The 21,625-nt window shown below is 38.8% G+C and overlaps 1 protein-coding gene across 2 annotated transcripts in view; it reads left to right on the top strand.

Moving 5' to 3' along the window:
• Window positions 1–21,392, top strand: part of LOC101871905 (ADP-ribosylation factor-like protein 8B) — a 55,193-nt gene extending 33,801 nt beyond the window's left edge. For both annotated transcript variants that reach the window (XM_031046278.2, XM_034062795.1), the window contains 6 exons: window positions 890–970; window positions 13,432–13,505; window positions 13,851–13,944; window positions 16,016–16,083; window positions 18,899–18,969; window positions 20,991–21,392. In XM_031046278.2, coding sequence (XP_030902138.1) covers window positions 890–970; window positions 13,432–13,505; window positions 13,851–13,944; window positions 16,016–16,083; window positions 18,899–18,969; window positions 20,991–21,040 — 438 coding nt within the window. In that variant the 3' untranslated portion in view covers window positions 21,041–21,392. The remainder of the gene's footprint in view (window positions 1–889; window positions 971–13,431; window positions 13,506–13,850; window positions 13,945–16,015; window positions 16,084–18,898; window positions 18,970–20,990) is intronic.
• Window positions 21,393–21,625: the final 233 nt, after the last annotated feature.

Consider the following 21,625-nt stretch of genomic DNA (forward strand, 5'->3'; position numbering starts at 1 on the left):
GGCTGAAGGGAATATGGCCAGATATAGATGGAAGAGTAATAGCAAGTCCAGAATGCACCATGCCTGGGAGACACAATATCTTATTAACAATACTTTTTGAAAAGAAAGAACGAATTATCCTCTAAGGTCTGAGTTTCACCTTTCTTCTCAAAAGCTGTCTTCTTGTAGTGGGTACATGTGTGTAAGGTTCTTGTTATCATGATGACAAGCATATGTCTTGTAAAAACATTTCTTGAAACTGGGGGAGGAGGTAGCATTTTGAATTTATCTTTTGGATTTATGCTGTGTTGAGTTAGTACCTGGTATTTTTCTATCTTTATGGCATTCTCTTAGCTTTCACAGCAGGATTCCTCTGCTGGCATCTACTCAGAAGGAAAGGGTCTACATATAATACTTTCTACAAGAGTACTCCATTGTCATTTATTACATTTGGAGTTAAACCATTGGTAACAGTAGTGAGAAACTATACAGAAAGATCCTGCTATAGTCAGTTTTATCATATTTTATCATATTTGGGGTTGGACTAGATGACCTTTAAAGGTCCTTTTCAAGCTAAACCATTCTATGGCTCTGTGATTCTCTATTTTGACCCTGCTGCTTTCTGGCTTGCTGAAGGAGCAGATGAATTATCCAAGGTCTCATGGTTTCTGGGCTGATCTTTGTCACTGAGGAGAATAAAAGATCATTTGAAGGGCTGAAATGAACAGTCTTTCTTGGCATGACAATGCATTAACGTCACTGCTGGCTGGTGCTCTTGCAGAAAATTAATGTGATATTTTACGGTATTGTAAGATAAAAATTCTAGATTGCAAATGAGAAACTTATCTTTTGTGTATCAACTGTTTTATAATGCTTTGTTCTTTCTTTCTTTTTTTTTTCTGTATTCTAGTCAGGGCAGTTCACAGAAGATATGATTCCTACCGTAGGCTTCAATATGAGAAAAATAACAAAAGGAAATGTTACCATAAAGGTAGGTGTGCATGTTTGAATTAATACAGAGTGAATAACTAATAGAGAAAGTGATTTCAATTTGGAATGTGAAAGGATAGGAAATTTCTTTTAAGATGGTAGGATTATTTATCTGTTTTTCTAGCTCGGAACTTTTAAAAGGCACATAGTTGTATATTTCTGTGTTACATGAATCTAGAAATAATGAAATTTGATTTCATTATATCCATGCCAGGCAGAAACTTTGTTGCACTCTTTTGGGTTAAAAAAGTCAGAACATTCTGGAATATTAAGGGGTTGGAGTTGACTCACACAAGTGCCTTTCTTCTCTCTCTCCCCTTCACAACTCTTAAGTGAAATCTGAAACAGCTTCACTCCTGACTTACGCATCTCAGTGGAGAGTGCAGTTCAGCTCACATGATGTTGGCTGTATGGGAATGGAACATCTAATGTAATTCAGTTGTCAGGGAACTATCTCTTAGGTGTCTATAGAGAAATACAGATGATGCCAGTTTGATTGTGATTCATGCCATAGGCATCAAAATAGAGATAAGTAACTCCTGTAGTGTTAAGGCTCTGTGTTGTTTGGTTGTGAAGGGAGCCTGGTTGGTTAGTACAGATCTTCGTAACTTCTATCTAAAATGATGTAAAGGGTATATAGGTTTTTGCCTCTACCTTGACTTTTCTCTCAAAACAAAAAGTAATTTTCTCTCCTTTCTCAGTTCTAAAGATAGAATTTTTCTTCTGGGTTGGTGTGGCTTCTAAATCTAGGGAGGACTTTCTGAAATGACCTGTAATGTGAATATAAGCAGTTGTTAACTGTGCATTATCTCTAAAAAAAGTTAGCAGGTAAAGGGTAGTAAAAGGGATCATTTACTTCTGTTGGCTGGGAGATGTTAAAGCTGAACTAGAAAACCCTAAACCTAAAGTTACCATAGTGGTGTAAGTGCTGTGAGTGCCTGTTATTTCTGGTTTTAGTACCTTGCTATACTTTTTCAAACTCCCACATGACCATAGGGCCTTTCGCTGTACATTCCAATTGTTTATCTACTTCCTGTTACAAGCTTGCAGTGTAATCAATGGCTTCATCTACAACTGTTTGCCAAGCAGAATCTTCCTTGTAAGGGGAAGTAAAACCAGCCCCTCTTAAAAAAAGTTGCAAAATAAATTTCTAATGCACCTGCTTTTCTGCCTGTAGTAGCACTTCTAAACTTCCATATAATGTTCCTCATATAAGGGGCATACCAGATTTACCTTCTGGGAAACCTAGGAGAAAATCAGGCAAGTCTAGTGTGGGTAGTAGAGATCAAAGGTCAGCTTTTACAATTGGCTGAAGTACATTGTAGTTTGAGGTTTTACCTTCTGCTTTAAACACCCTGTACCCTTGCACCCCTTTTCCGTCTGCACCAGTGATTGTATGGTACATCAGCCAAATTATTTAGATGAACGCAACACCTAAAAAAACTCACCCACCAACCAAACCAAACCTGCCCCCATGCTAGTTTTTCCGCAGTCAGTGCCCAAGTAGTGTGCTCCTCAAACAGCTGTGTGATTGCTGGTGCCACCACTGTGTGAGAAAGTGGGATACAGACATGGCAGAATGATGCATTTTGGGGGCAGCCTGGATAGATTGACTTATATAGCTGCAAACCACCATATTTAGAGTGCAAAATCTGGACAGCGAGAAAGCAGTCTCTCCGTTTGGTGAGAAAAATTAATTTTTCCTTCATCCTTCCACTCTGGTAGCTGCAGATTTCTAAGCAGAGCTAACACTGCCTGTTGCTAGAGAGCTGCTAGAATTACATGGTCAGTACGCACACAGAGACTGCTTGTGGCTTCAGGTGGATCAGTGACAGTATTTAAAAAAGATAAATATTTAGTGCTATATTGTTAGGATTTACAAACTTTGGATGGTGTTATAGTCCTTACGGTTAATTAATGATTCATATTAATTATGAAAGAGAATTTATGGAGAAGTCAGTGGGCATTGATATCAGAAGAACATTCTGATTGACGTGGTAATTGTATAGATATTCACCCCCAAGATTATGTTTATTACAACAAATTAACATATACACTAGCTATGACAACAAATCAAATACTGTATTTGTAGCAAGAACGTGAGACGTGTACTGCCTCTGATAGTATAACACTCTACGAATGCAAATGCACCCTAAGGCCATCTCATGCTTTCTTGACCTCTTGCACATCAGTAGCAGATGTGTAGAACAGGAGCAGTGACAAAGTTGTGATAGGACACCTCAAATGCAGAATTACAAGCAGAAGCTGTTTGTTTCACATTACGTAGTCAAACTGTCTTAAGTTTCCACTTCTTCAAAGATGTATTTTTTTTTCCTACTGTTCTTTCAGGCATGCAGGTGTTCTTTGTTCTCCTACCTGAGCCTTCCTGTCTCTTTCAGAGGAGTACGTTTGTACTGAAGCAGTACCTTACACTTGAGCTTTAGTAATGCTTCCTAATTCATCAGGAGAGGATTCTATTTTAATTATTTCTAAATGTCAGTTTCATAAACTTTTCATCACATCTGTCTTTGATCAAAGAAGATCTGCCACTGATCAAAGAAGTCCATATATGCAACAGTCAATAAAAAAGTTACTGCATTCAGCCATAGTTCATAAATAATAGACAGGAATAGGAATTTCCTTTCAGTTCCTTTGTTTTCTGTCTTGCATAGGAACAAGATGGTCATGTATAGAAAGCGTGAGGCTAATTGATTGCTATACTGATGCTGAGACAGAATTGTCACATGTGGAAGAAAATGAGAAAGTTATTAATAGTTCATTTGACTAGAGAAGCAAATCGCTTACAAGTAGACAGTATTCAAAATAAAGTGTTTTTTGAGCCAGAATAGTTCAGGTAAGTGAAGGAAATGACTAAGAAGTTTGTACTCAAGTTGTCTGCACAAACAGTACTTCAAGATCACGTTCATATAGGGAGGAGGTATGCTAGTTTCTGTAGAACTGTATCTTATTTTTACCCTTTGATCTCAAAAGTCATATTACATACAGCTGTTATAATAAGATTGTAAGAATAAGGAGAGATAATGCTAAAGTTATTTATATGTTTACTAGTTTCAAAAAACATACTTGGTTTGGAAGCCAGTCTGCACAGGAAACCAGTTCTTGTGCTCTCTCTCTTGGCAGCGTACAATGAAAGTCGGAGGTATAAGGAAGTGTGGCTCTTACGTATACTTTTTTTCTTAAAAGCCTGTCAAGATGAAATACTTATGCATCACTATTCCTGTATCTAGGTAAGCTGTTAAATCTCACAGCCAATTGCTAGATACGGTTTCCAAAATCATTTTACTATAAGAATAATGACATCAGTTGTTGATAAGTTGATGGTGGAAGAATGAATCATTTGATGAGCTGTTTGCAGCCTATTCAACAAGGATTCAGAGTGGAATTTTCTTTAACCTGTTCATCCCAACAAAGCAGGTTACCTTTCTCATAAAAATACTATGATATCCAACTGTCAGCTATTATTAAAATTCCTGGATAAAGTATTATGTTACTAACTCTATGAAGTCTTTCAAACGTGGTAGGAATGATCTTCATAGTAAGCAGATAGGCCTTGTGTCTGACCTTTTTCAAAGGTCTCAGGTGATACTGCAAAACAGAAACAAACTTACCATAACAGTGCAGCTGAGAAACCATCTGGTCAAAAAGTCATCAACTGAAAAAAAAGGCATTCTGCAAATGTAAGACTGATCACATTAGGCAAAGGAAGTTGCAACACCAACAAGTAGGTGATATTAATTCTTTAGCTGGTTGGTTGGGGTTTTTTTTCTGTATTTTGGAGCAGGCCACTAAGAGGAGGCACTGTGCTAGTGCAGTGCCACTGCCTGGTTTCTTCACTACAGCTCTCTCTGTAAGTTCCATACAGTTTCGGCAGGCAACAACAACTAAGGGAGCCCCTGCTCTTTATTTTCTTTTGATTTTGGCAGGCATTTCTGGAAGCCAGTAGATTTGTTCTCATGCTTAGTCTCTAATCCTAGTGTGTGGAAAAAAAAATATGGTCACCAGTATGGCTGTGTGTATGAGTGTTTATCTGAACCACACTGAAAGGAAAATGTTGATTTATGCAAGCAGAAACAGTTTGTACGAAGATGCCAATTTAATGTGCATTCAGTCCAAGCTGAGGATTATCAGAAATGTAAAGCTGTCAGCTTTAACCATGAATTGTCAAATTTTGGCTTGTCAGTAGGTTTAATAAAACCTGTCACCTGTTACTTCCAACAAAAGAAGAGGCAAAGAAGAAGGATTGTATTGGGCAGTATTTGAAATATAAACAGGAAGTTTTATGGATTTTGAGGTTGTGGTTGAGGTATTAAATTACAAGATGGTATCTAGCATCGAAATACCTAATGTACTACAGCTTAGAGATTTGTTAAAACTATTTTGATGAAGTTCATAACAAACCTAATGACTTACCACTTTTTTTTTCTGACAAATCTATTACTGAATCAATTTGGGGTTTTAATTCCAAGCAAGTTTTGCTTGCTGAGTGATTTGATTTTGATGGAATCTGTTTTTGAATCAGCTCAGTTTCACTAGTCTTTTTGCTTTGGTGACATTTACTGTCCAATAAGCTGGACAGTAGCTAAAAACTTTATTTGAACAAACTCAGATTTTTGAGAGCCTCAGAAGACATGCATTGCAAGCTGTTGTTTTAAATGACTGAAGCTCCAGCTAACCAATCTTTCATACTTGCAGTGATAGAATAGACTCAGGTATAAAAAAAGGAAGGGAGCAACACAAGCCATCTATACGCACAGGCAGTGCAGCAGCTTCATTTTCCTTGCTCTGGCAGTTGGTTTTCTTGACGTAGCACCATCAGCCAGTCTCTGTACCCCATGGACATCAAGGCCGGCGGCGGCTGCCCTAAGCAGTGCTTGGGGGCCGGAGCTGCGGAGGTTGGCTACACTGCTGTCCTCCAGCTGTCACCACTAGAGGCCAGCGTCCTTCCACGGGAGCTGCAGCCCTGTCTGCTGGAGGGCGAGGCCAAGCTTGCTGCTTGCTGTGTGGTCTGATGTCAGAGAGGGGGGAGGAGGATCTCTGCTCTGTGCGTTCTTCTTCCAGCTTCCTTAGTTGCAGCACTCCTACTTTCTCTGGAGAGTTGCCAAGTGTCCAAACATCCTCACAGAAACAGAATCCTTCTGCTTTTCAGCAGCATTTAAAAACCACCTTACCTGTCATCATCATCTCATGTATAACTCTAGCAGTGTTTCAGCATGTACAGGCTATTCTGCATGGCTTGGGGTCACTTTGAAAAGGCTGTGCAGTATCTGGGCTGATTTCAAGTCAAAATGGTCATTTCTATAAAGAATTTTTGTGAGATGTCCCAGTGATCTGTGATAATTGTGTGTAAGGAAAAAATGTACTGCTGGACTCAAAAGGGCTATGATCTACGTTAGAAAGCCCAGTTATTAGTGATACACCACAAGGATTGTTTAGCCTATTCACCTGGATGATGGGGCAGGTGCTGATGATACAAAATTGGGAGGGTTGACTGGATAACAGCAGAAAGTTATGCTGCCATCCAGAGGGATCTTGACAGGTATGGGCTGACAGGTCCTGTATGAAGTTTAAGATGTGAAAGCACAAAGTCCACTGCAGGCTGACTGACTGAAAAGCAGCTTTGCAGAAAGGAACACGGAACAGGTTGCCCAAGGAAGTTGTGAATGCTTCATCCCTGGCAGTGTTCAAGACCAGGTTAGAGAGGCCCTTGAGTAATCTGGTCCAGTGGGAAGTGTGCCCCTCACAGCAGGGGGCTTGGAACTAGATGATCTTAAGGTCCTTTCCAGCCTAAACCATGCTCTGACTCTGTGACTTCGGGGTCCTGCTGGATACCAAGTTGGCTATTGGTGAGCAGTGTACCTTTGCAACAGGGACCAGCAAGCATCCTGGGCTACATTAGGAGAAGCTTTGACAGCTAGTCAAGGGAGGTAATTAATCCCTGCCTTTTACTCAGCACTGATAAGGCCATACCTGAAGTACAAGAGGGATGGGGAGTTACTGGAGAGTCCAGCAAAGAGCCATGAAGATAATTAAGGGACTGGATCATCTCTCATGTGGGGAGATGCTGAGATACATGAAACTGTTTAGCCTGTAGTAAAAGAAGATTGAGGGAGGTCTCATCAATGTAGCCAGAAAATGTAGTCAAACTTCTCAGTGGTGCCCAGTGACAGGACAAGTGGCAATGGGCACAAACTGAACTATGAAAAATTCCATTTAAACCATAAGAAAAAGTGTTTTTAGTGTGAGGCTGATCAAACACTGAAACAGGTTGACCAGGCAAGTTCTGGAATCTACATCCTTGGAGCAGTCTGTTGTAGGTGATGATGCTTTGATCAGAGTGAGTTGGACTATAGTCTCCAGAGGCCCCGCTAGCCTCAATGGTGTTGTGATTCTGTGAAAAGGAGTTAAATAAGGGTTAGAAAGTGTCTCAGAGAATAAGTATGGAGTATATTCAGAATTACTCAATGGTCAACTAAGAAGGAAAAGTATGAAAAGCACTGTCCCATCTTATAGTTTGGGAAGAGAAGCCTTGGAGACTGTACCTGTCCTGTGAGTTGTGTGCTGCACAGTATGACTCAGCATCATGACTTTGATAGGAACCTCTGCAGTGGTTGGGACAAACACATGGAGTCAGAAGGCAGTGTCCTGAGTCAGTACAGGCAGTGCTGAATGTCTCATCAGTCATTCAGAGTAACTGTTAGGACTGCTGAAAATGAGGACCAAAAGTTGATCTCAGGGAATCACCTAAAACAAACCTGTGCTTTGAGGTGAGTCAGATACCCAAATATCTTGGGTAACTGTTTCTTAAAATCTGTTCTTCTATGAAAAAAGTTCTACAATATCTGTTGTTTTGTGCAGTGTTCTTTCACTCTAAGTGTTAGAAAGCTTTTTTTTTAATATCTGATAGGAGTTGCTGTCATCAGAAGTTGAGCTGTTTTCCTTCTTCTATACGTGGCAGCCATTTTCTGGGAAGCATGGTAGGTTTGCTCCCCATCTCTTCTTTATAGGTCATATTGTCAAAATCTCACCCTTTCTTTTCTCATCGGGACTTTTGTGTCTGCTCTATACACTGGTGTTCTGAGACACTGAGGACAGGGCAGTACGTACTTATCAAATAATACATAACATGCTTCTGCTCTAGTACAGGCTGATTTAAGGTTCGCAACACTGTTGAAGATTTAGTTTGTGAACTTAAGCTTTTTGTCCTTCACCTCTACTTGGCTATTTCCACTTTGTGCTGGTGTGCTTTGTTCCCTCTATACAAATGGACTATTCTGAACTTGCGTGTGTTGAATTTCAGCCACCTTATTTCAGACCAGTCCTCTAGTTGCTCTGGGTGCTTTAGGATTCTGGTCTTTTCTTTTTATCCACTCCCAGCATGAAGTTACCTGTAGTTCATATAAACATATGTTCTGTTCAACATCCTGTTAGGACACCTGGGAACCATAAATGCTGCCCCTGGTTAACACTGTTCTCAGCAACTTCGTCTGATTAATGCTGGGAACCTGCTGTGATTCCTCAGACTTGAGAGGCAGCAGCAAGGAGAACACATGAGGAGAATGCCAGAAAGTTGATCTGTGGGTTTAAATCTGTCATGAGAGAATGTCCTTTTCCAATCTGCCAATATTAGATTACTTTTTCACAGCATATACACTGGTGCACATCTTCCTGACTTTTCTGTGCTTTTGAGCAAATGGCAACTTTTGCTTTCATGGCTGTATGTTCTTCAAGGACAAGCAAAATTGATCACTACATTAGTATTGATCATCTCTTGAGTTATCAGAGTCCTTGCTTCTGGTCTCCTTGCCATCAGTATTCCAAGTGCAAGTTCTGCCTATAGTTTATATGCCTATTTTAACCAGAATATCTTGGATTTTGATGTCTGTAGACTATGTGAAAAGAGGGTACAAAGGACTGCACATAGTCATGCAGAATTAGGGCTTTCTGCTTCAGGGACAACACAATATTGGGGCTAGGATGGATTGGCTCTTCTGCTTAGATGTGTGCTACATCTTGATTGAGAGGATTACAGTCTTCCCTCTAAAGCTGCATTCCCTTGAACTCTCCTGGTCATTGAGAAATATGCCTTCCCATTGAAAACGCCTCTGTGCTTGTTCTCAGGAGTTGATGTTATTCAACCATTTTGTGTTGCAAGTCTTAAGTCCATTTCCAGTTCTTCAGTGGAAGTGCTAATATTCAATTAACTAATTATAAACTGTGAAACATGCATATAGGGGTTTTTTGTTTTTTTTTTTTTAGGTTTTTTTTTTTCTGTCTGATGCTACTAAAGTAAAATACCCAGTTGAAAAAATGCTTAAAACTTGGACTTTATCACCAGTGAGGAGTAACAACAGAGTTCTTAAAGGACCAAGACTGATTTCAAAGAACACAGTATTCTGGGAACAATTGCCCACAGAAAATGTAACCATGTGGCTTTTTTTTTTTTTTTCAGCTTTAAGAGCAACTGTAAAGGCATTTCTGAAATACAGGATAGTAGGTGTATAGCAAGTATTCTAAGGTAGTAAGGTATTCTGGCTTCTGTAATAGGTTACATGGCTGGTACTCGTAGTAAGGCTCTGGAGTTACGATCCACAAGACAATTTATTAAAAAATTTAAGGTTATTTGGTTTAGTTTTTTATTTTTTCCCTTTATTAGATAGGGAAGCTGAACATTACTGATTGAAGACCCTAGTCTAGTATAGATGACTGTTCAGATTTGTCTCCCTGGAACTTAGCCAGATGAAAGAGGAGAAAGCCAGCCTGAGCCAGATTATCTGAACTCAGTGGAGAGCAGTGGGTGCTTTGCAGGAATGCGTCACCTAGTAGGCAAGGTAAGACAGATACAATCATTAGAATTTCCTCACTTCTTTGTTCAGGTTATGTTTTATGGCTGATATTTTCTGAATACTTCCAAGCAGAAAGATACATTTCTGAGTTCCAGGTATTTGTAGTACTGGATTCATCTTGTAAATTAAGGTGTCTGAATGTAAACAGCTGTACATCTGCAGTGAGGGTTAAGCTCCTTTAGCAGTAGTCAGAGGAGCTCTAGTCAGTACTGTCAAGCCTAGAGCATAATTTTGTCATCCTAACGAAGATGTTGCGTCTGGTCAGCTGAATGGCTGTCTAGGCTTCACTGATTGCCGTGAGATTCTGGGTACTGAACCCATGCAGTGACATTGAGATACAGACATGTCATTGTACATGTCTCTGTCTACGAGAAATACCTACCCAGCATGTCTGAAAAAAGCCATGTAAACTGACATCTAGAAACTAATTTTTCCTGAAACTGTCTGATTAACCAACAAGCCTTCCCACAATATAAGCTGATTAACAGAAACACAAATAGACTGTTAATGAGCCTCCCTGTAACCGAAAGCCTTCAAAAACCTTTGAACCTATTCCCCAACAGTATTTTTGCTCAACTGTCATGATACAGCTCTGTACAAAGGAAAAGGATTTGCTCCTCAGTGTACTTGGTAGGTGTGGTCTGAAGAAGGAGCCTTCTAGCCACAGAAAGAAATTGAAGCAGAGACATATCCAGAGAGATTCCTGTTTTAGAAGAATTCAATTTGACAAGTATGTATAAGTGCTAAGGTAAATGATGATTCCAAAGTATGGTGATTAATCTAGTTTAAAAATTAAAACATTGCATTATTTTATGATAGTGTAGACCTGCAAGCACAATTAGAACTACTACTTCATAGGAATAGACAGGAACAATAATGGCTTACAAAATGCAGTAGAAATGAGATGTATGCCTTTGAGGCTGAGCCTAAACAACAACTTGAGATCTTAGTCTCCTGTGAGGCAGTGGGGCTGGGTATTAAGGAAGCTTTTTCTGTCTTTAGTTTGGTCATTCTGTAGGTATTTTCTGATTCTTAAAGTCACCTGGTCTTCTAGGGATAAAATTGCCTCTTAAACATTATAAAAAACTTTTTGCCGAGGGACCAGTGAAAGCCGTAGAAGAAATCTGAAGTCATGTCTCTTTTAAAAAACACCCAGACAAAATAAACTTCTTTTTATAGCTGCTTATTCTACTGTTAAGGTGTAGTCACTTGCCTTTCCCAGTTCACACCCAGAATATACTTTTTACCTGTGTATTAAATACTGAGATACAAAAATGGTGATTTACAAAACATGAAAGGCTTACGCAAGCTTTAACATTAAGGATTCCCCCTTCTGTCCTGGATGCCACTAGTATTCTTACAGCTCTGTCTGTTCTGTGATGTACAGTGGAAATTATTTTTGGCAGAGATTTGTGTTTTGAATAAATTAGTCAACTCTGTCACTGGTTATGCAATTGTAATAAAGGGGTGAAAATTGTTTAAAATTTATTTCATGCATTTAATTTTTCCCTATTTCAGATTATTGTCATTTAAGATATTAAGGTAAACTGGGTTCCCAGGCACTGTTAAAAACACCTGGTCAATGTGGTGTCCTCTATGTTGTACTATAATGAATAGCTGTAAGCCTTTTTAGGGAAACTGACTGGAAATGATTTACCTTTCCATTGTTTTGAGGTAGCTTGTTCTGCAGTGCAACTTAATGTAGTATAATTACAGTATATCATCAAACAAGGCCAAAACCAGTATTTCTCTGTCTTGTAGTATTTATGTTGTGATTGGTCCAGGCTACATCATCTTGTCATCAGTCTCCAAGAATCTCATCTTACTACTGGCTTTCCCTGTCCTCCTTCCCTTTCTTTCTTCTCTAATCTACCAAGAAAATAATTTAGTTTCTTTTTCCAGAGAGCCAGATGTGCAGCAGATGGTACTGATAGTTTCAAGGTCCTGATGAGTTATTGGTATAGTGTTGGTGTGAGGTTTGTCATCTAACTATCATACAGAACTGTGTACTCAAGTTTTTAAAATAAAAGGTTTATTTTATTAATACTTTTAAAATAGCACTTTAAATGTCAGTGCAGATAGAATTTGATACCCAGTTCATGGTCAGAAGTACACTGTCAAAAGTTCACTCAAACCTCTTTCATATGTAAAATTCTTGATCTTATAAAGGGGAACAGAGGCAGTCTTCATTTAAGTGACATACTAATTTTATGCCAGAAGGAACAGTAAGATCAGTCAGGAAATTATTTTAATGGTGAACTGGGAAATACTTCTTTCCAAAATACAAACATAAGGTGTTGAAAATGATAGAGAAATTAATACCTAAATATGATTTATGAATTGTGGAATTAAAAATACAGTCCACAATTTTAGCTGAAAAAGGCCTTATCCCAAGAATCTGTTAAGTCTTTGTGCAAGTCTTTGTTGTCACTGCAGGTTTAATATGTTTGGATTTATAAAGTAGAAATATGGAAACAACTCTTAAGAAAATTTTGCTTTTGTGTATGTTACTTCCAAATTTAGTTTGTACTGTAGTGGATATGCCTCCTAGATCTGCTATACAGTACATAATGTTTTCCTAGCTAAATCTTATTAAAATAGGAAATGATTACTTATCTTTATCCTTAATATATGAACAATTCAGTTCCTTCTATTTTTGAGTGTTCATCACTATTTTGATAGGTGTGCCACTAGTTACACAACTGTCTACATCATCACGTAGCCCGTGCCTGCATAGTTTAAATCCTTTCCCTGGTATTGTGATCTTGGCAATAGTTTTGAAACAAGATTACAGTCATCCACCCAAATTCCTGATTTTCTGCAAGCAAAGGAGAATAAGTAACTCCTGTACAGATAAATAATGTGTTAGCCTTTTAACCATAAAGAATTCAGTAGGATTGCTGGATACTAATAGCATGCTTAAGTATTGCAGGATTGGAGCTTTATAAAATCCCAAGCAGAATTTGGGCTTTAAGATTCACTGATTAATTTTTCAGAACCTACCCTATACTACTGTTTCCTTTCTGGTTTTGGTCAGTTAATCCATGTCTTTTAAAGCACATTTGATGAGCAAATTGAGATCTGTGGAGGTATCGGAGCACCCTAGAGTATATTATCCTTTCTGTGGATTTAATCTGCTCTCTGACCAGCTCTTTATTTGTTTGATATCTTTAATATCTTTATTTACTTAATATCTTTATTTACTTAATATTTTATAGGTCTCCCTAAATCCATAAAAATGCAACTTCATAACTGTTTTCATACAATAGTACTATTCTTTCTGCGTTTTAAACTGTGTATTTGCAATAATTCACTTTGGTATCTGAGGAAGACTTTTCTTGGAGTGGGAAGGGCAACATTCTCTATATGGATATTTGGAGCTGCTATTGTCACAGGACTGACTTGCCCTGTGAGTGTGCCTGTCCCACTCCACTGTCTGGAAGGGGCTGAGAAGACCAGTCTCTTGAGGAAGGTCGCTTGGAAAACTGCCTTCATCTAGGCTTTGTCAATGCAATCTGCATGCTGCATGTAAGAGTTCTGCTGTTACTACTGTGTAGTTAAAAGCATTGTGGGGTTGAGGTGTTCTTACCTTTTCCAGGTATGGGACATTGGAGGGCAGCCAAGGTTTCGAAGTATGTGGGAGCGTTACTGCAGAGGAGTCAATGCAGTTGTGTAAGTTTTCTTCTGTATGCCTATACAAAATGTATATTATTTATATAGGTATGCTTTTCTTTTTGTTCATCTCTATCGCATAGGAAGACCCAGCATGATAAAAGTAGCATGTTTTACACATCCAGCAACCCAGATGCATAAGTAATAGCATGTTCCAGGTCATTTTTTTCCCATGGCCTGTATTTGATTCTGTATCTTTGTGTCTTAATAAATCCAGGCCTTATACAACTGAGGACTGTCCTAATGCTATTGTCAATGCAACCATACTTGTCAAATTAAAAATTTTTTAATGCAACTTTTTACAAGGAATGGTCAATATCATAAATAATTATATTCCCATTGCAGTTACATGGTGGATGCAGCAGACTTAGAAAAAGTAGAAGCTTCAAAGAATGAGCTACACAGTTTGATAGATAAACCACAATTGCATGGAATTCCCGTAAGTGTTTTGATTATTATTCTTACCTGAATGTAGACAGTGTAGCCTAAATCTTCATGAATTGGTTCCTCTAGACTCTTAAAAATACTACCGTAAGTATGATGCAGCCTTGATGTATTGAGTGCTGTTACAAAAATGATTGTGATATTTTTTCAGCCATCTGAGCCATCAGTGCTGGAGTGTGGTTGTACGTTTTCGTGTCTAAAGGTCTGAATGGATTTGGAAAAAAAAATCATTTTCATATGTGGCATTATCGGACAGTAATTACTTCCAGTCAGTCCCCTTGTTGGCTGTGTTTGAACCAGTGACCCAGATATATTTCTGGCAGTATCTTAAGGCATATGAGATTGGTCTTTCTGAAGGTTGGCATATGCATTAAATAATGTCATCTGCTTCCAGAAACTGTGGAGGAGTTTGACTTTTTAGGTGTCTCAACTTTTTCTTGACTATTTAGTTTTCCAAACCATGTGGAAAAAAATGCAAATATACATCTGTTCTCCAGCTGGAAGTGTCAAAGAATAGTATATTCTGCTGAACTTCTAGTGAGGAACTATGAAGTTGGGAACTAGCTGGTTAATTAAATATAATCTGCCAGTTTAGACTAGAAGGAATCCATCAGGTTAGCACTGATCTTTGCTGATATCACCAATCAAGTGTTTGTACCTTTGATTATAAGAAGGAAAACAATAGTAAGCACAAATCAGGAGGAAGGTACAACTTGATGGCTGCCACTTGGCCCCCTTTTTTGTAAGGAAATATGGCGACATTTGGCCAGCGCATGTGATCAAAGTCAACTGAGAATGAGTAGACAGACAGCCAACATGAAATCATTGTGAATTTTTCAGGTGACTCTCCATAATTTTTATAAGGCTTGCTATTACTGTTGTGTTTCTATATGCTAAGTGTATATTGAATATATCCTGCAGAAGTCTATAGTCATGCTATTTATGGTGAGTGACATTGTCCTTTGTGCTGTCTTCACATCCTGTTTTATTTCTCACTTTTCCTTCCTGAAATGATAGGTCTTTCATATCTTCAGAAGTATTTAATTAAGTTCCTTTCCTTTTATATGTCATAATATCACATTCCAATTGCCCAGGCTGACCAGCACAGTAATTTCCAAGATGCAGTAATGTGTTTTTTACTTACTTCTATTTCACAGGTAGTAACTAGTATTGAACTTCCTCCAATTTATTGTATGCAGGCTTTAGCATTATAGATTTTAAAGTAGCTTTATTAATCTGAGTCTGCAAGTAATGAGTTTTAATGTGTTCCAGATTAATGGAAAATAGTGGGACAGTCTTGACTCAAAATTGTAACATATCTAGAAAACAATAATGCAATCATAATTAGGAAAGCCTTCCATTGCTTACTTTATCTTAGTGTGCTCAACCCATTTATCTAACATTAATTTATACTTGAAGCCTTAAGCATTTTGTAGCAACTCTTAAGTTCCAACACCTGTTCAGTAATTTTTCTGCATTTTTCAGACTTAATTCGAAATGGGTGCCTTTCTGATTTCTACCATGGATGCTCAAAGTGGAGAGCAAGTAATCAGTCATATTGCTGGTGCTTTGATGATACAGGGTTTGGTTGCCTGACTGTTTAGTACGTCAGTGTTAAGATTCTCTAGAGAGAATGCTGTCTGGGTCTCAAGGACCCAGCCTCTATTGCTGGGGTCCTACTTTTGATTAACATTAGTCTCATCTTGTGAATTGAATGTCTGTTGGTGGCTTGAGTGCACCCAGGGCATGCTCTCCGCAAGGTTTAGTTGCATTCAATCTGACACCATCCCATAGTGCCGTTCAGAAAGGAGATTCACTTCCAGAGGAGACTTCTGGTACTGATACAGCCAGAAATAATTGGATCCAGAGGGTGTGCATACAGTATCTGACCTGTATGAGGAGCAGGATTTTCATGATGTTTCCACAGTCATTAGTCATTTTGAATATGTGTGCTGTTGCAGAACTACTTAGATGCAAGATCCAAAATAATGCGAACAAATGGTTAAAGATGAAAATAAACTTTTATTGCTCTTGACTTTAACATGCCTATGAATGATTTCTTTCAGGTGTTAGTCCTTGGAAATAAAAGAGACCTCCCAGGTGCACTGGATGAAAAGCAGTTAATTGAGAAATTGTAAGTAGCTGTAAAAAGCTGCAACACTGAAATTTGATATGTAAGAGAAAATCGCTAGTAGTGTATGGCAATAACCAGCTATAACAGATTCCTTTTTACATTCTCAGATATTTCAAGCTCTGCTGGCAACTGAAATAGCAATCTAGGCTGATAACTGACTGCAGTAGATTTGAACCTCTCTTGATTATTTTTTCACTTGTATAAAGTTGTTTCAGATAATCCTGTTTTCCCATCACTGAAGATACATCTGCTATACATAGCATTAGGCTTACTTACAGTTTTCAGAGTACATTGCTCAGTAATGCTCATATGGCATTAAAACATAGCCATTTCAAATTACTGTCTGTAAATTTAAGCAATTCAAATATTTTTGGCACATATCCAAAGTATATACTTATGGATTACTGAAACTAACTTAAATTGATGTGTTGCAAGGGTAATTGTAAAGGAAATACACAATTTTGTAAAAATGGCCAATATAGCACTAATTTTGCAGAATAGGGTTCTGCATCTCAAATCACAGAATTTTAATCAGTAGGCGGTGAAGTTTCAGTATAGAAGGCTGGGGAGGCCTGTCAGAAATCTGGAGAGGGACTTTTTACAAGGGCATGTAGTGATAGGACAGGGGGTGATGTCTTTAAACTGAAAGAGGGGAGATTTAAATTGGATACTAGGAAGAAGTTCTGCAAGGGTAGTGAGACGCTGGCACAGGTCACCCAGAGAAGCTGTGGCTGCTGTATGCCTGGCAGTGTTCAAGGCCAGACTGGATGGGGTTTTGAGTAACCTGGTCTAGTGGAACATGTCTCTGCTGATGGCAGGGAATTTGGAACAAGATGATCTTTAAGGTCCCTTCCAACCTAAACCATTCTGTAATTCTGTGATCCAAAGGCTAAGCAATTAAACTGGGACTTAGGAAACATAATGGCTAAGGTTGGAAGGACCTCCTTGTCCACCCACCTGCTCAAGCAGAGCCATCTAGAGTTGATTGCTCTGGACTGTGTACAGACAGCTTTTGAGTATCTTAAAGCATGGAGATTTTACAATCTCTGTGGGCAGCCTGTGCTAGTGCTTGGTCACCCTCAGAGGTAAAAAGTATTTATTTATGTTCAGAGGGGGCTTTGCCTCTGACCCTGTCACTGGGCTCCATCTTCTTTGCAGCCTTCTTTCAGATATTTGTACATATTAATAAGATCCCTTCCTCAGCATTTTCTTCTCCAGGCTGGAGTCCCAGTTCTCTCAGCCTTTCCTGATGCTTCACTGCTTTAATGGTTTTAGTGGCCCTTCACAGGACTCTCTCCAGTAGCTTCACACCCATCTTGTACTGGGTAGCTCAGAACTGAATGCCGCACTCAATTATAACCTTACCAGAGCTAAGCAGAAGGGAAGGATCACCTCCCTTGGCCAGCTGGCAGCACTCCTCCTGATGCAACCCAGGATACCATTAGCCATTTTTGCCACATTGCTGGGTCATGTTCACCTTGGTGTCCACCCAGGCTGCTTCCTGCAAAGCTGCTTCCCAGACACTGCTCTCCCCTCATCTACCAAGCTGTAGAATGTATTGTGGAAGGTTATCAAATTGGCTAAGCATGATATCCCCTTTGTGAATCCATACTGACTACTCTTGATCACCACCTTATCTGTCACATGCCTGGAAAGGTTTCCAGGATTAGTTACTCCATCACCTTCCCAGAGATCAAGGTGGGGCGGACTGTCATGTAGTTCCCTGGGTCCTCCTTTCTGCTCTTTCTGAAGACGAGAGTGCAGTTTGCTTTTCTCTACTCTTCAGGCATCTCTCCCAGTTATGAGGTTATCAGGAGTGGCCTCACAGTGACATCAGCCAGCTCCCTCATTCCTTCTAGATGTATCCCACCAGGGCCCATGTAATTCTCTATGTCCGATTTGCTGTGTATTTCCTGACCTAATTTTCTGTCAAGAGTACAACTTCCTTGCTCCAGACTTTCCCCCTGGTCCTCTGGAGCATCTGACTCTTGAAGGCTAATCTTGCTAGCAAAAGCAGCATTCAGCACTTCTGCATCTTCTGTGTCCTGTGTAAGCAGGTTGCCTGTCTCTTTGGGCAGTGGGCCCATATTTTCTCCTTTCATTTGTTGCTTATGTACTTTATAGAAGTTGTTCTTGTTGCCTTTGACATTCCTCCAATGTCAGTTGGGCTTTGGCTGTCCTAACTGTGTCTACGCATGCTTGGACAACGTTTCTGTGTTCTTCCTAGGTTGCCTGTCTCTGCTTCCACCTTCTGTATGTGTCCTTTTTGTAACAGGGTTTTGCCAGGAGCAAATTGTTCATCCACTTACACCTCCTGGCTGTTTTTTTCTGGACTTGCTAGGATGGGCTGCTTCTGAGTTTGGAGATTATTTCTGAATATTAACCAGCTTTCTTGAGCCCTTCTTTGCTACAGGACCTTATCCCATGGGACTCTTCCAAGCAGATTCCTGAAGAGGCCAGATCTGCTCTCCTGGAATTCAGGGAGATCACTAGCTCTTTATTAGAGTCTCTTGTGTGATCTCAAAACTCAAAATCTTTTTGGTGGCTCCACTCTCCATCTCATTTGAGTACTGTTGCTTGATGAAGAGTTATTAGAGATAAAAACACTGTATTCAAAGGGAAAAGAGTAGAAGATGAGCGCTAAGTTAAAGAGATGTGGGGGTTTTGTGAGCAGTAGCATATTTTAAAAGTTTAATATCTGAGGATAGATTTGAACCTACTGAGTAAAAAGCAGGAAGCATGTAATTTAATGGAAATTTCTGTTGTCAGATTTTGTGGAGTTGCAGTACCACTTATTTTGTTTCTGTTTCTGTAGAAACCTTTCAGCGATTCAAGACAGAGAAATCTGCTGCTATTCTATTTCCTGTAAAGAGAAGGATAACATTGGTAAGCTTAGTTTTTTTTACAGTATCATTAGTGTATATTTTGTACTTTGGTTCAGATGTTAAAATGTTAATGAGATTTAAATATCTAGCTCCACTGTATAACTGAAAATCTCTCTTTACTTTGTAAGATTTTGTTGCAAATATTGCATGCAGTTGTATCTGTTTTGACATAAATTACGTGTTAAAGTCACTTGTAGAACTATTTAGTTCCATGAGAAGTTAAGAAATTAATTTGACAGGAGCCTTGGAAAAGCACATCTAAACCCCAAAGTATTTGAGTCCCTCACAAAATAGTAACTGGATATGAAGGCCTTCCAATTCTTAGCTGATACCTAAAAAATTTTGTTAGCGGTTTTGCTCCATGTATGGTTTTACTTTGCAAGCAGGTCTTACATGCATGTGTCTGTATGGCAGTGTTCCTCAAACTGAGGAGCTAGTGCTTTTGTCCTGTTGGAGACTCAAAGAGTGTATCCTGAAGTCAGGATAAGTGAAGGGCAGCAAAGGTGGTTGAGATTTAGAAATGCAGTGCTTGATCTTCATCGAATTGGCAAGGCTGCAGTGGAGGATCTCAAGAGTTCTATTATGACTAGAAGCTGGTAAAACCAGCTTAATTTCTGAAGGGATCCTGGAGAGAATACCTTTTGATCCTCGTTCATTCATATGGGTGGTCTAGAGGAGAAAAGCATGCAAAAAAATGCATGCTAAAATTTGAAAATGGGAAAATAGTGAAAAGAATGATTTCTAATGCAGAGGGATGTTGATCACTTGTGGGGAAGTCCTGGGACTGGTGATGAAGACGACTCAAATCCTAATGGAGAATCACTCAAGTATCTTTCCACATAACATTGTGCCTAGAAAGGCTAACCTGGTTCCTGAGTATTTGCCCAAAGAACTAACAGATGGGATCAGACTATATGCATTGCATGTGATTGGAACTGTGTGGGCATTACTGGAGCACTTGTGTGCTGTCTTTTAAGAAAGACCTTGAGAAACTGAAAAGAGGTTGGGCAAAAACCTAGGGAGATCAAAGGACTGAAAAATATCATTTATAGTGAAAAACTAGAATGAAAATGTATTTAGCTTATTAGTGATGAAACTATTAGGCTGTTAAAAAGACTGGCAGCTGTCGTCTGCTGCATTTTTGATTGATGTTGTTGCAGTTGAAAGAGGTGATAGTGCGAATTGCAGGCTGATGGGTCTCATCAGGAAGTGTAGGTGTAAGGCTGCCAGTTACTGTGTCCTGAGAGACAGAAACTGTATGAAGATGAGTATATATTTATTAGCTTTGGTTTAGATTCTGCAGGATGCTTCTCTCTGCAGTGTTGGTGCCTAAACTGGTTTGCCAGAATATTCATGGAATGCTGTCTGGAATTTAGGACAGATGTGGCAACAAATTTAAATTTGGGGCTAGAGCTGTTGCTTCCCCCTGACATTCTTCCTACCTCCATGACAGATGTTACTGCCTTGAGGCAAAAGCATCTAAGCTCATGAATCAGCTTGTGAACTGCTGCCATTTTCAGCCCAATGCATTACATTGTATCAGGAGGGTTACCCATTTCAGCTATCGAATTTGAGTCCAGTGTTGCATGTCTTTCAGAGACCTTGGACTCCTACAACCTGCCTAAATGGCTTCTCAGTGCTTTTTCAGATGTTTGTCCTTCACTTCTGTGTATTTCTGCCTTTGTTCCCACACTGCATTTCGTTCTAGTCTGGCTTTTACCATTCATTTTATGGTAATTTTAAATCTTTGCTTTTCCAACAGTTCTTCATCTGTAGGTTAGGGAACTTGATGTCAGTCATCGTATTCCAAGAATACAAAATGCACATAATTTAAAAACAAACAACAAGATTAAAAATCCCTTACCTGGAGCTTTCAGTACTGAATTTTTAATGAGGTATAAATGAGAACCTGTGGTTTCTGGGGTTTTGTTTGTTTGTATTAACCTGCTGGTGTTCTGTTGTCCTTTTACATTCTGCAAACAGGCTGTTGAGTTTTTCATTTTATTTTATCTGTCCTGGCAGACATAACACTACAATGGCTTATTCAACACTCCAAATCAAGACACTGTTGAAGAAACTTTTTCCTGAGGATAACTCCCAATCACTTTGACTCCTATCAGCTACACACAACTGAAAAGATAAAGAATACAACTGTGTATTACCAGGACTCACCGTGGTTGTCTTTGTTAACAGAAGTAAAACTGAGTTATAGCTTGTCTATTTTGTTTTTTTTATTGTTTTGTTTTGTTTTTTTTTAATCCAGATATTTGTCTGTCTAGGTGAAACTCCTGAATGCCTTAATACAAGACTGAAAGAAATCAATACTTTTCGGGGCTAAAATGTTTAAGTTTATGCATGTGAATTGTCAAATACTTCATAATTTTTTCTAATTTGAAACTGAATAAACTGCACAGTGGAAACATATGACTGATCTTTTTTGAACACATCATATAATTATTCATACATGTTTTCCCTGCAGACATCTTTAGTTAAGTATCAATAATCAATTAAAACCACTATTAAAAATATCTTATTCATACAAAATGCTGTTAATCAGAACACTTTCAAATGCTCTCATTGGTAAGAAGTTATTTCCAAAGTTGGGTATCTGTAGTTATATAGTTTTTCAGGTTAATAATATGAATTATTGTTATGAA

This window comes from Melopsittacus undulatus, chromosome 5, assembly GCF_012275295.1.
Source record: "Melopsittacus undulatus isolate bMelUnd1 chromosome 5, bMelUnd1.mat.Z, whole genome shotgun sequence".
In the NCBI taxonomy this organism is placed as follows: Eukaryota; Metazoa; Chordata; class Aves; order Psittaciformes; family Psittaculidae; genus Melopsittacus; species Melopsittacus undulatus.